The following is a 12,640-nucleotide window of genomic DNA, read 5'->3' as shown; positions in this document are numbered from 1 at the left end:
TTCTTCATTGATAAAATGAGAAGAATAGCATCTACCTTACAGGATTGTTGTAAAAGTCATTGAGAATGTGTGTAAAGTTCTGTTGAGACTTCAAGTAGTTATATAAATGTGAGCTGTTATTACTGAGGGGAGCAGCTAGGTGGCACAATGAATAGAGTGCTGGGCTTGGAGTCAGGAAGATTCATCTTCCTGAGTTCAATCTGGCCTCAGACTTTTATTCCCTAGGTGACACTGAACAAGTCCCTAATCCTCTTTGCCTCAGTTTCCTCATCTGCCAAATAAAACTGGAGAAGGAAATGGCAAATCATTCTTGTATCTTTGCCAAGAAAATTCCAAAAGGGGTCATGAAGAGTTGAACATAGTTAAAAATGACTGAGCACATATTATTGAGATATGAGAAAGAATGATTTGGGGGCCTACAAGTAACTGTAACTAGTATCTGGAGAAGACATGGGACTAAACTTCAAAGGAGAAGAGGAGCTTGAAAGATGGATGGTCTGCAAATGGCAGTGGGGAGCAAGATGTATTTGTTTGTGGCCCACTATGTTGGGAGGTCTGAGAGAACATGCTGGAGAGAGTGGTTAGGGATATGATGCAGAAACTGGACACACTCCATTGAGAAAACAGGCCTCCAGAATGCAGTGATAGTCCTGCTGTCTTCTTCCTTGGTCAGGGAACATGTGTAGTATTGGGTCCGATTTTGAGTCTACCTTTTATGAAGGAAGTATTTTGGTCACCCTGGGACACATTGAAGGAGAGTGCCCAGGGCATCAAGAAGACATCAAGATGGCCTCAATAAGAGGCCAAGGTCTGCAAGGGTGAAGGAATACTTCCAGAAGGGAGGAATGGGTACCCTAGGATGATACCCAAATGGAAGGGCCTGGATTTAGGGAAGTATGGTTGAACAACCAGGATGATTATGTCCTGGCTGACTGATCAGTATAGAGGGTGCTGTTATGGTTGATGATGGAGCTGGCCCTGAATTTTCTTCCCTTACCTCAAACCTGGAGGTCTCAATTTAAAGTCCCTTTGCCCAAACTGCCTGGGGGTGAATTGGAAACAGTAGGTAGCATTTATATATATCTGCAAAGAGCTTTCCAATTATTCTCTCATTTGATCCTTGCATCAATCCTATGAGGTAGGTGCTATCATTTTTCTCATTTTACAGATGAGCAAACTGAGGCTGAGAGAAGTAAAGGGATTTGACCAGAGTCACATAGCTATTAAGTGTCTGAGACCAGCATCTTCTTGAATCCAAGACCAACACTGTCCACTGAGCTGCATTACATTGTGCAGTTGGAGGTTTTTCTCAGGCAGTTCACTCTGCCAGTGAAATTACTGAAGTGGGGAGGGGAGAGTAGCTATGGAAAGAGCTCTAGTCTGAAGATTGAAGACATGGGTTCTAATTCTGTTTCTTCTACCAGATTGCTATGTGACTTGAATAAATCTCTTATCCCATCTGAACCTCAGTTTTATCCTGTAGAAATTGAGGAAATTTTTGCCATATTGACATTTTAAATTTCCTTCCAACTCATTTAAAGATTATGGAGAAGGGCTGCTGCAGGGTTTTTGGTGTAATGTTCTAGAAAGAGCAATTTTCAGAGTAGAAAGGCAGGAGTACTCATTTATTGGAGAATAAATGGGATTGACACTCTCTTTCTCTCTCTCTCTGTCCTTAGTCTCGAAGTGTGGACAAACAGCATGCAGTCATCAACTATAACCAGGACAAGGATGAGCACTGGGTGAAAGATCTTGGCAGCTTAAATGGGGTGAGTTGACCTTTGGGGTCCCCAGTTTCCTTGAGACTGAAGTCAGTGCTATGGCCCCTGTTGCTCTGGCTGCTAAGGGTGTGTGTGGGGGAAAGGGGTATTTTTTCCTTTTTCAGGTGACTAAATCTATGAGGAAAAATGGAACATTTCTTGGGGGGCAAATCCCTAAGCAAGTACAACCACAAGTCATTGGAAAAGAGGATTGGGGAGTAGGATCGTTTTAGAAAGAAAGTTGTGGGGGGTGCAGCTAGGTGGCTCAGTGGATTGAGAGTCAGGCCTGGAAATAGGAGGTCTTAGATTCAAATCTAGTCTCAGACATTTACTAGCTATGTGACCTTGGGCCAGTCATTTAACTCCCATTGCCTAGTCCTTACTGCTTTTCTGCCTTAGAACTGATACTTAACTATTAATTCTAAGACAGAAGGTAGACTTTAGGGGAAAAAAGATAAGATAATGAGAAAGTGAATAACTTTTGGTGCTTATTAGGCTTAAAGATGACACAGAGTTGGGAAGAAGAATAACTAAGCCACACACTGGATGATAGAGTCAGCATTCAGAAGGATTAGCCCACAGGATAAACCTCATAGCTAATAAGATGAACCTCAATAGGGAAAAAGTGAATGTCTGGTATTTGAGAACAAAAATCCATTTCATAAATATAAATGGACAGAAGCTGTTTCTAGGTACAATGGATGGAGTGCCAAGGCTGAATTCAGGAAGACCTGAATTCAAATCCGGCCTTAGACATTTACTAGTTGTGTGACCCTGGGCAAGTCATTTAATTCTGTTTGCCTCAGTTTCCTCATCTGTAAAATGAGCTAGAGAAGGAAATGGCAAATCACTGTAGTATCTTTGTCAAGAAAACCCTAAAGGGGTCATAAAGAGCTAGACATGACCAAAACGACTGAAGAATGCAAACATCTATAGTTTTTACTACTGAAGAGGCTGAGACTAGTGGATTCTTTGAGCTCCAGGGTTCTGAGCTTCTGTAGGCTCTGCTGAAACAATGTCTAAGCTGGGTTAGGCAGCAATATGGTGAGTCTCCAGTGGTAGCAGATTGGGGGGTGGGGCAGGGGAAAGGGCTCTAGGCTACCCAAGGAGGAGCAAACTATTTGGGCAGGAAACGGAGAATGTCAAAGGTCCCATATTGATCACTAACAGAATCCAGCTCATGAGTGGCCATGGCCACTTCTAGCCTGGGTGAGATATAAATTTACAAATGTGAGTTATCCTTATTCCCTCAAAAGAGGAGCATCCATCTGTCTGGGGCCAGTTGGTGTAGGGACAAACGGGAACAAATCTCAGTCACCCCGGAAACCATCACTGTGTCCCTCCTGAGCTCCTAATTCTATAATAATTTATAGTCTTCTAAGTGCCCTTCCTCATAATAGGCCCTTGTCCCCATTTTCACCTATGGGAACCTTGAGGCCCAGAGAATGGAAGTGACTTTACAAAAATAGTAGTAATTGATTTATATTTATAATGATGGCCCCGTGTTAATAAAGACAAAGTAAAACACCTCTCAGTGTTATTTCCTTTTTAAAATTTAATTTAAAAATATTTTTCCATGTTTACATGATTCATTTTCTTTTCCTCTCCTCTTCCCTCCTTGCTCCCAGAACTGACAAGCAATTCCAGTGGATTGTACAAATGTTATAACTTGATACCCATTTCCATAGTATTCATTTTTGCTATAGAGCAATCTTTTGAAATCACATACCCATATATATAAGTGATAAGTCATATGTTTTTCTCCTGCATTTCTCCTCCCACAGTTCTTTCTCTAAATGTAAATAGCACTTTCTCATACGTCCCTTGGGATTGTTCTGGGTCATTGCATTACTACTAGTAGTTAAGGCATTGGATATTTCCACAATGTATCAGTCTGTGTACAATGTTTTCCTGGTTCTGCTCCTCTCGCTCTACATCACTTCCTGGAGGTTGTTCCAGTCTCCATGGAATTCCTCCACTTTATTATTCCTTTGAACACAATAGTATTCCATCACCATCAGATACCATAATTTGTTCAATCATTCTCCAATTGAGGGACAACTCCTTATTTTCTCATTTTTTTCCCACCACAAAGAGTATGGCTATGACTATTTTTGTACAACCTTTTTTTATTATCTCTTTGGGGTATAAACTCAGCAGTGCTATGGCTAGATCAAAGAACATACATTCTTTTAGTGCCCTTTGGGCATAATTCCAAATTGCCTTCCAGAATGGTTGGATCAGTTCTCAGTATTATTTCCTTAAGGTTGGCATGGATATTTATGGTGTATTTAAAAAAAACAAAACTCTTTCCTTCCATCTTAGAATAACCACTAAGTATTGGTTCCAAGACAGAAGAGCGGTAAGGGCTAGGCAATGGGGGTTAAGTGACTTGTCCAGGGTCACACAGGTAGCAAGTGTTTGAGGCAAGATTTGAACCTGTCTCCAGACCTGGCTTGATCCATTGAGAGCCACCTAGCTGCTCCTGTGATGTATTTTTGAAATTTTTTCATTCTGAGTATTTAAAAATAAATTTTCAAGTCTTGTTCAGAAAGATAAGCCTTCGGACACCTGAGAAATTTTTACTGTGGCTCATGTCTCAAGATTTCTGGAGAGCCTGGATTGTTACAGTGTAAAGTTTTGGGGTTAGCTTCTATCCCTTATACAGAATTTATAGAGAAATTCTGGGGCTAATTCTGTGGCCCATCTGCTGTGGTATAGTAGAAAGGGGACTGTTGAGTCAGGAGATAGCTGATTTAAATCTTTTTTTTTTTTTAATAAAAACCCTTACCTTCCATCTTGGAGTCAATACTGTGTATTGGCTCCAAAGCAGAAGAGTGGTAAGGGCTAGGCAATGGGGGTCAAGTGACTTGCCCAAGGTCACACAGCTGGGAAGTGTCTGAGGCCAGATTTGAACCCAGGACCTCCTGTCTCTAGGCCTGACTCTCAATCCGCTGAACTACCCAGCTGCCCCCACCTAGTTTAAATCTTGATGGAGACATTTAAAACCTGTGCCACTTTGGACAAGTTACTTCCTCTCTTTGAGCTATTGTGAAGAAAGCAACTCATAAACCTTAATTTGCTAGAGAATGGGAGTCATTATTCAGATGATTTATCATGACTGTCATGTGCCTGGACTCTGTCAAACAGCTTAATTTTTTTTTCTAAAATTACACTTTATAAAAATTCTTAACTTCTGTCTTAGAATCACTACTAAGTGTCAGTACCAAGGCAGAAGAGTGGCAAGGGCTAGCAACTAGAGTTAAGTGACTTGCCCAGAGTCATACAGCTATGAGGTGTCTGAAGTCAGATTTGAACCCAGGGAATCTCCTATCTCTGGGCCTGGCTCTAACCTTTAGACCACTTAGCTATTCTTGCCAACTAACATGTATTTATTCTGGGAGATTAGGAATGATGAAAGGGAAACAGAGAGAGAGAATATAAATTCAGTAGGGTTCTGGGAAGCATTACCTGCCTACAATTGGACATCTCTTTAACCAGTGTAATCTTTGGGTAATAGAGAGTTGATAGCAAGGCCTCTGCCCCAGTCTAATTATATTTCTTCTTTCTCCACACAGACATTTGTGAATGATGTGCGCATCCCTGACCAGAAATATGTCACTCTGAAGCTCAATGATGTCATCCGCTTTGGCTATGATATCCTTTTTTTGTGGTCTCGGGTTTCCTGGGATCTCTCTACCTTTTCCTTCCTCTCGCTTTTCTGAGAACCAGACTTTTTCTGGTCTTACAAAGGCAGACCCAACATGCCACCCTGAGAAGTCTGCCTGGCAGCAGGATGGCGTGTCCATAGCTCATTCAGAGAGTTAGAGGGAAGTGATAATGAGGTCATGTGTTTTCTCTCTGCCTCTCAGCCTCCCAGAGGGAGAAGACCTATTTCTGGGCTCCTGACCTCTGAACATAGACATCTTTCACTGGCCATTGATCCCAAGGGAGAACGATCTTCCTTGCTTAGAGTCTATATCTCTGGGTCTAGAAGCTATCTTTGCCAAGTGGCAGTCTAGGAAGGTCACCATTATGTTGTTTTTTAGTCCTTTTGCAGGTATGGTATTTTGGCTGCAGTAGGATGACAGCAAGAATTTTTTCCCCATTCTCTGTCTTGATGCCCTTACTGTACCCCTTTATTTATGTAAATAGTTGTTGAATACATTTAAAAATGTTTTTTGATTCTTGCTCAACTTTTTGCTTGGCAGTTACTTTGTAAAGAGAGACAGAGGAAGGGGGGGCATGGTCTCTGACTTTAGGGAGCCTATAATGTGGGGGAGAAAGAGGAGGAGACTTAGACTTTGCCCTCAGAGAGCTCATAGTCTTGGAGGAGAGAGTGGGTAACAGAGGAACAGACCAGAGGCTGGGATAGGGGGAATGGGCAGATGTAGATGTGAAAAAGAGAAGCATAGCTCATATGATGTATGACTTTCAGGAGCCAAAAAAAACATACAGTAATAAAATAATGGGTGAAATGTTTCCTTTAGTAGGATTTGTGGACCTCATTGATGTGGTCTCCCCAGTTCACAGCCAATCCATTCATTCTCGTCCTGTATGAATCTTGTCAGTGTTGCCTCATAGGTGTTGAATGAATGAATAAATGAATGAGGAAGGATCAATGACAAAGCACTGATAGGGATACACAAAGAAAAGTAAGCCAGACTGGAAGCAAGGATAGTTGGGGTGAGAGGAATTTGGGGGAGTTTGGGATAGGGGGCTGGAAAGGCTTCTGATGCTCTCAGACTTACTTCATTATTGGTTGGCAGCTGGTGATGAATGGTGTGGGGATGGTGGTCTCTTTCTACATAAACATTGCTCCCCTCCACGATAGCTGTGTCTCTGACAGCAGGTTCAGAAATCTAGGGGTTCACTGTAATTTTCAAGTCATTTTTACTTGAAATCCTTGGTTGAGGGTCGCTAGAGATCCGGGGGGAGGGGGGGGTACTTGAGATGCTAGTGGTGATATGACCTGCCTGGGACATGCCATCTCCTGACACAGTGCTTTGCCATCATAGGTAGGCTGGCTGGTCAACCCTAAAAGTGGGGGTTGTTTGGTGGTTGGTGTTACTAATAGCCATCGAGATGGCAGGGCCCTTCTCTATAGGGGTTATTCCCCTCCATTTATTCTACAGAAAAGCTACTGATATGCCTGGAGAACTTCCCTTAGGTCTGTTTGCACTGTATACTTACCTGTATAGTTACCTGGTCTATTCATTGGTTCCCTTTTCTTCTCATGACCTGACCAATGCATTTCTTATGATCTGTGCTGCTGGAGAGTCTATCTCAATAAGGACCTCGGATCTACTGAAGAAAACATTTTACTTTATTAGATTTGGCCTATTATTTTATCCTTTTAGCTTCTTCTTGCCTAGTGGATGTCATGTAATACCTTAGCTATTCCCTGATTTATATCTCAACTCCACCACTTCCCCATTCCAAAAGTAGCAACTCCCTGAAAATAAGGAATATGTTCCTTGGTGCCTCAGCTATATCCCTTATACTACTTGCTGGTAGGTCACCATTGGAAATAGGCAGAATCCTACCTGAATGCACCATAGCCCTCTGGGGTACTCATAGCTTTGATTGTTCAGAGCTTAAAGTTTTTGAGGATTTGCCATCCTGCAGCATTCCTAGAAAAAACCCCAACAACAAACATTTGAGTTAAAAAATTGGAGATTTGTGTTCCACAGATCACCTTGGGATTACTACTCAAGTACTGTTCAATTTTCCAAATGCTATCTGGGGTCACAGAACAGAGATACTTTTGTGGTGGTATTTATCAAGAAATCTTGTTTGATCACAGATTCAAAAGGGGAAGGAACCTTTGAGACCATCTAACTATACATATGAGGAAACTAAAACCCAGGAAGATTGTGACTCTCCCAAGGTTATATAGGTAGTAAGTGTCAGAAGTGAGATTTGAACTCAGGTTTTCTGACCTCCAGAACTTGTGCTTTTCCCCTGACATTCTCTGATCTTACATATGCATGAGAAATCTTGGAGAATCTTTAATGTTATGTTTTTTAGTAGTCAGCAACTAATAAACACAATGGGATCTTGTATTTTTGGTACCTTTTAATCAGTAAATACATGATCTCTAATACAAACATTTCACAAGTTGCTTCACTTAAATCCAATTTATAGGATTCATTACATCACCCAGTAATGTCACTGATCCTCTTTGAAAATGAAGGACGAACAAATAACAACAACTTGCTCTGTTCCAGCTGTTCTTCTAGACTTTGTCCTCAAATGCCATTTCTATTTCCTAAGATAGCATATCAGGGACTGAAATTTCAGGGTCCAAATGTGGTGTTTCCTCTCTCATTCATGATGAAAATAGATAATAATTAGAAACATTGGCCAACTGGTTTCTTTTCTGTCTTTCTGTTCTGCTGATTTCAGCTAAGCATGCTTGTGGGATGATGTGGCTCAGTTGGATTTCAAACCAAGCTTCTTACTTCCCTTTCATTTTATGAGGTGATAATGGCCATGATCTTCCTCTGTCCTCTTGTGGTATTTTACAAATGAGTTTATGAGGGGAAGTGAGGTGGCTCAGTGGATAGAATGCCAGGCCTTGAAAAGATGTAGGTTCAAATCTGGCCTCAGATACTTTCTAGCATGTTTGACCTTGGGCAAGTCACTTAACCCCCATTGTCTAGCTCTTGCTGCTCTTCTGCCTTGGGATTGATACTTATTATAGATTCTAAGACACAAGGTTAGTTTTTTTTTTTAATGAATTTATGTTTTAAGCTAGTGGTGCCCTTGACTGCTTCATCTCTTTCTTATTAATTCTTTCTTTCTAATTCTTTCTTTCTAATTTTTTCTTACTAATTCCTTCCTTCCTTCTTTCCTTCTTTCCTTCCTTCCTTCCTTCCTTCCTTCCTTCCTTCCTTCCTTCCTTCCTTCCTTCCTTCCTTCCTTTCTTTCTTTCTTTCTTTCTTTCTTTCTTTCTTTCTTTCTTTCTTTCTTTCTTTCTTAGTCAATGGGGGTTGAGTGACTTGCCCAGGTTCACACAGCTAGGAAGTATCTGAGGTCAGTTTTGAACCCAGGACTTCCCATCTCTGAGCCTGAATCTCAGTCCACTGATCCATCCAGCTGTTCCTACATCTGTGTTCTGAGCAAGGAGATTATAAAATAGTGTCTGGGCTCTGTAGATCTGGATATTGCTTTAAATTATTTAAAACTTTTGCAGAAAATGGTGATGATTGAAGGTGATACCTTTGCCTTTTAAAATTTATTTTTCATTTTATCTTTTTTTTTTTAGCATTGGTGGCTTGTTTTGACTAGGTCAAGTTCAAACTCTTGCATTTTTAGTCATTGTCTCCTCGCCTTTATCTTTTCTTCTAATTTGATGTTGACTTTAACCTTTGGTTTGTGGTCCGACATGTCTCCCATATAGGATCATAGATTGGAATGATTTTTATGAACCAAGCATATCATAAGTTCACAGACTTGGACTTGGAAGGGACCTTTGAGGTCATTTTGCAGATGAGAATATTGAAACTCAGAAAGGTTAAGTGCCTTGTCTGTGGTTATACAACTAGTAAGTATCTAAGGCAAGATTTGAACCTATATCTTATTGAGTTCAAACCTAGCAATCTATATCTATTACTTCTCAGTGGCCAGTTGTTTCCTATTTTCTAAGATATAATCAGGGTAGCTAGGTGGCACCATAGTACATGGAGCTCCAGATCTCTTCTTCCCAAGTTCAAATCTGGCCTCAGACACTTAGTACCTGTGTGACCCTGGACAAGTCACTTAACCCTGTTTGCCTTAGTTTCATCATCTGTAAAATTAGTTGGAGAGGGAAATGATAAACCATTGCAGTATCTTTGCCAAGAACCCCCTCCCAATCACCAAAATGGGGTCACAAAGAATGGGACACAACTAAAATGATCAAACATCAGGAAAAGTTCAGTTCTGAGTACTAAATTTTAGGAAGGGCTTTATTGGGCCTAAAGGACTGTGAACTAGATGTTGAGGAGACTAGAGTATGCAATTTTAATATCAGTTGAAGGAACTGGGGATCTTTAGTGTCTTCTAGCATTGAAAAGGTATGATGTAGGAAGAGGAATTGGCTTTGTTCTGTTTGGCCCCAAGAGGAAAAACTGGGAGTAATGAAAAGGTAGAAACTATGGAGAGGACTTTTTGAGCTTGATATATGGGGAAATTTTGTCATAATTCTAATTCTCCAGAAGTAGAATGGGCTGCCTCAGGAAGTAAGACCCCCTTCTACCTCTGGCAGTTTTCAAGTGGAAGCTAATTAAAACCCCTTACCTCTCCTCTCCAGCTTTGAGGAATTTATTTAAACAAAAACTATTGAGTAATCACAGTCCCTAATTAAGAAAATTCCCAACATTTAAGTAAGGTTGGGCTCTCTACCTAGCCTTATATTTGTATGCATCTCGAGTTAGCCCCTAGCGTCTTTATGGTGGAGGCAAAAGACAGTATCCTGGAATTTGTCAAAGGAAGGGGTTGGACTAGACAGCCTCTGAAGCCTTGTGGCTTTACATCTACTATGCTCCTGCCACCTGACAATTCAATTCAGTAAACATATATACTTTTAACTATAATTTTATTTTAAAAATATTTTTCCATGGCTATATGATTCATGTTCTCTCCCTCCCCTCTTCCCTCCTCCCTCTTGGAACTGACAAGCAATTCCACTGGGTTATACATGTATAATCCCAGTAAACATACATTAAGTGTAGTTATTTTGGCTTGGGGATCTCTCCAGGATCTTACTGTTGAATAGCAGTGTGGGAAAGTAAGCATGAGGTAAGGAGAAATCCAGAAATGTGCACTAGGAAAATATGTAGAACAGAAGGTCATTTTCTCTGGGTGAGGAATAGAGGGAGAATTAAGGAAGACTTCAGAGAGGAAGTGGCATCTTTAAAGGGAAAGTCTGATTACACCAGGTGATGATGAATAAAATGCATTCCAGGAAATTGGGATGGCTTTGACTGAATGGAATTAGGAAGCAGTATAGGGCAGAATGAGATAGAGAATGGTGGTATTTGGCTGAATGAGAACCTCGGAGGACTTGGATGGAATAATGTTGGAAATGGAATTCAGAACCAGATTATGGAGAGTCTTGAATGCCAGACTAAGGAGTGTGTATTTTATCTCATAGGCAGTGGGGAGCTTTGCAGTGAGGAGATGGATTGGGGACCTTTGGGTCTGAGCTATTTACTGTTGCTCCAGTAGCACCCCAATTGAATTCTCTTTCTTGTGAGAGGGTTTGTGGGCAGATACTGTGGGGAAATGGGACTCAAGAGACCTGGGCTCCAAGCTTGGTTGTGCTACTGTGTGACTCTGGACAAGTTATTATACCTCTCTGGGTCTTTACAAAAAGAAATAACTGGAGGCAGCTGGGTGGCTCCATGGATAGAAAGCCACTTAGAGACAGGAGGTGGCCTGATACTTCCTAACAGTTTGTCCCAGGGCAAGTCACTTAACCCCGTTTGCCAAGCCCTTACCCTTTTGTCTTAGAGTTGTTATAAAGACAGAAAATAGGGATTAAAAAAAATAAATAAAAAGAATAACCAACCTTGTGTTCTTTATCCCATAAAATGGCTGTGATGTTGAGGAACTACTTTGTAAGCCTTGATGCTCTATGATTCTGAGCTGCTTTTTTTTCTTTAGACTCTCCCAGTGCACAAAACCCATTCTGCATCCTCAAGGACCCTGGTGCTTTGTTCCTGTGCTTGTAGCACAGCTCCCAGACAGGCCCACTCTCAGCTGTGCTTTCCTTAATGCCTTTGTCTACATTCTAACCTGTATGTACTAGAACACGTCCAACACAAGGTTCCCGAAGAAGCCCTGAAGGTAAGTCACTGCTCAGCTTCTGGAGGGGAAACCAATGTCCTATGGCACAGACCCAGTGCTCTGCTTTCTGTTAGTCTATCATGAGGTGACCAGGAAAGACTTTCTTCTCATACATGGGATTTGTGGGACTCCTACTTCTGCTGCTGTTGCACTTTCTGACTCCCTAAATGGGTGTCTTCCCATCTCTAAAATGATTTCTTTGCTTCTCTCCCAGGGCTGTTGGAAGGATCAGATGGGACAATAGGGAAGGAAGATTGTAGAGCCTTTACTCATGTTCCTTTTATTTTATTATATAGGATTTAGATTTAGATGGGACCTTAGCAACCATGTAATCCAACCCTCTTATTATACAATTAGGTAATTGAAACTCAGAGGCAGAAAAGGAGTTTTCCCAAGCTCCTGCTTCTTGTGACTACCAAGATTCATATAGGATAATGGGATTTGGAGCAGAAAGGAATCTCAGAGGTCAGCGAATCCAACCTCTCCCCGCCCCCCTCCCCCATTTTACAGAGTAGGAAACCGAGATCTAGATAGAGAAAGTGGCTTGTCCATGGTTACATGGGTGGTACAAAGCTGAAATCCAGGACTGACTTTAAACATGGTAGTATTTTTAGTATATTGGCAAGTGAAGTATTAATTCTGGGCCTCAGTTTCACTATCTATAAAATGAAGAGATTGACAGCAGATGGTTTCTTTTAGTTCCAAATACTGGGAAGTGAGAGTTATGGACTTCTTGTTCCTGGCTCTCATGCCCTTTCCTCTTTCTGGGGTCAGCGTCTAAGATAGGACTTTTTGAATGCATCCTTAGAGTTCTTCCTTAATAACTAAAAAGCTCACCAACAATTACATGGTGTATTTTCACTTCTGTTATTTGAATCCTGGCAAAGTGCTAAGAGTTAGGCAAGGGAACTATTTCTTATTTCAGTGATCATAGGATTGAGATCTGGAAAGGAACCTTAGGTATCATATTGTCTCATCTCATTTTTTAGATGAGCAAATTCAGGTAGACACAGAGGAAAGCAACTAGTTTCAGGCTCCATGACTAA

The 12,640-nt window shown here is 41.1% G+C and overlaps 1 protein-coding gene across 6 annotated transcripts in view; it reads left to right on the top strand.

The window, feature by feature from the left end:
* Positions 1-12,640, top strand: part of CEP170B (centrosomal protein 170B) — a 123,110-nt gene that overhangs the window by 52,768 nt on the left and 57,702 nt on the right. For all 6 annotated transcript variants that reach the window (XM_056811173.1, XM_056811176.1, XM_056811174.1 and 3 more), the window contains exons 3-5: positions 1,680-1,769; positions 5,339-5,419; positions 11,538-11,594. In XM_056811173.1, the coding sequence (XP_056667151.1) occupies positions 1,680-1,769; positions 5,339-5,419; positions 11,538-11,594 (228 nt within the window). The remainder of the gene's footprint in view (positions 1-1,679; positions 1,770-5,338; positions 5,420-11,537; positions 11,595-12,640) is intronic.

Source organism: Monodelphis domestica, chromosome 1 (assembly GCF_027887165.1).
Source record: "Monodelphis domestica isolate mMonDom1 chromosome 1, mMonDom1.pri, whole genome shotgun sequence".
Classification (NCBI taxonomy): Eukaryota; Metazoa; Chordata; class Mammalia; order Didelphimorphia; family Didelphidae; genus Monodelphis; species Monodelphis domestica.
Note: the sequence above shows the minus strand (reverse complement) of the source record. Positions and strands in the feature narration are given on the sequence as shown.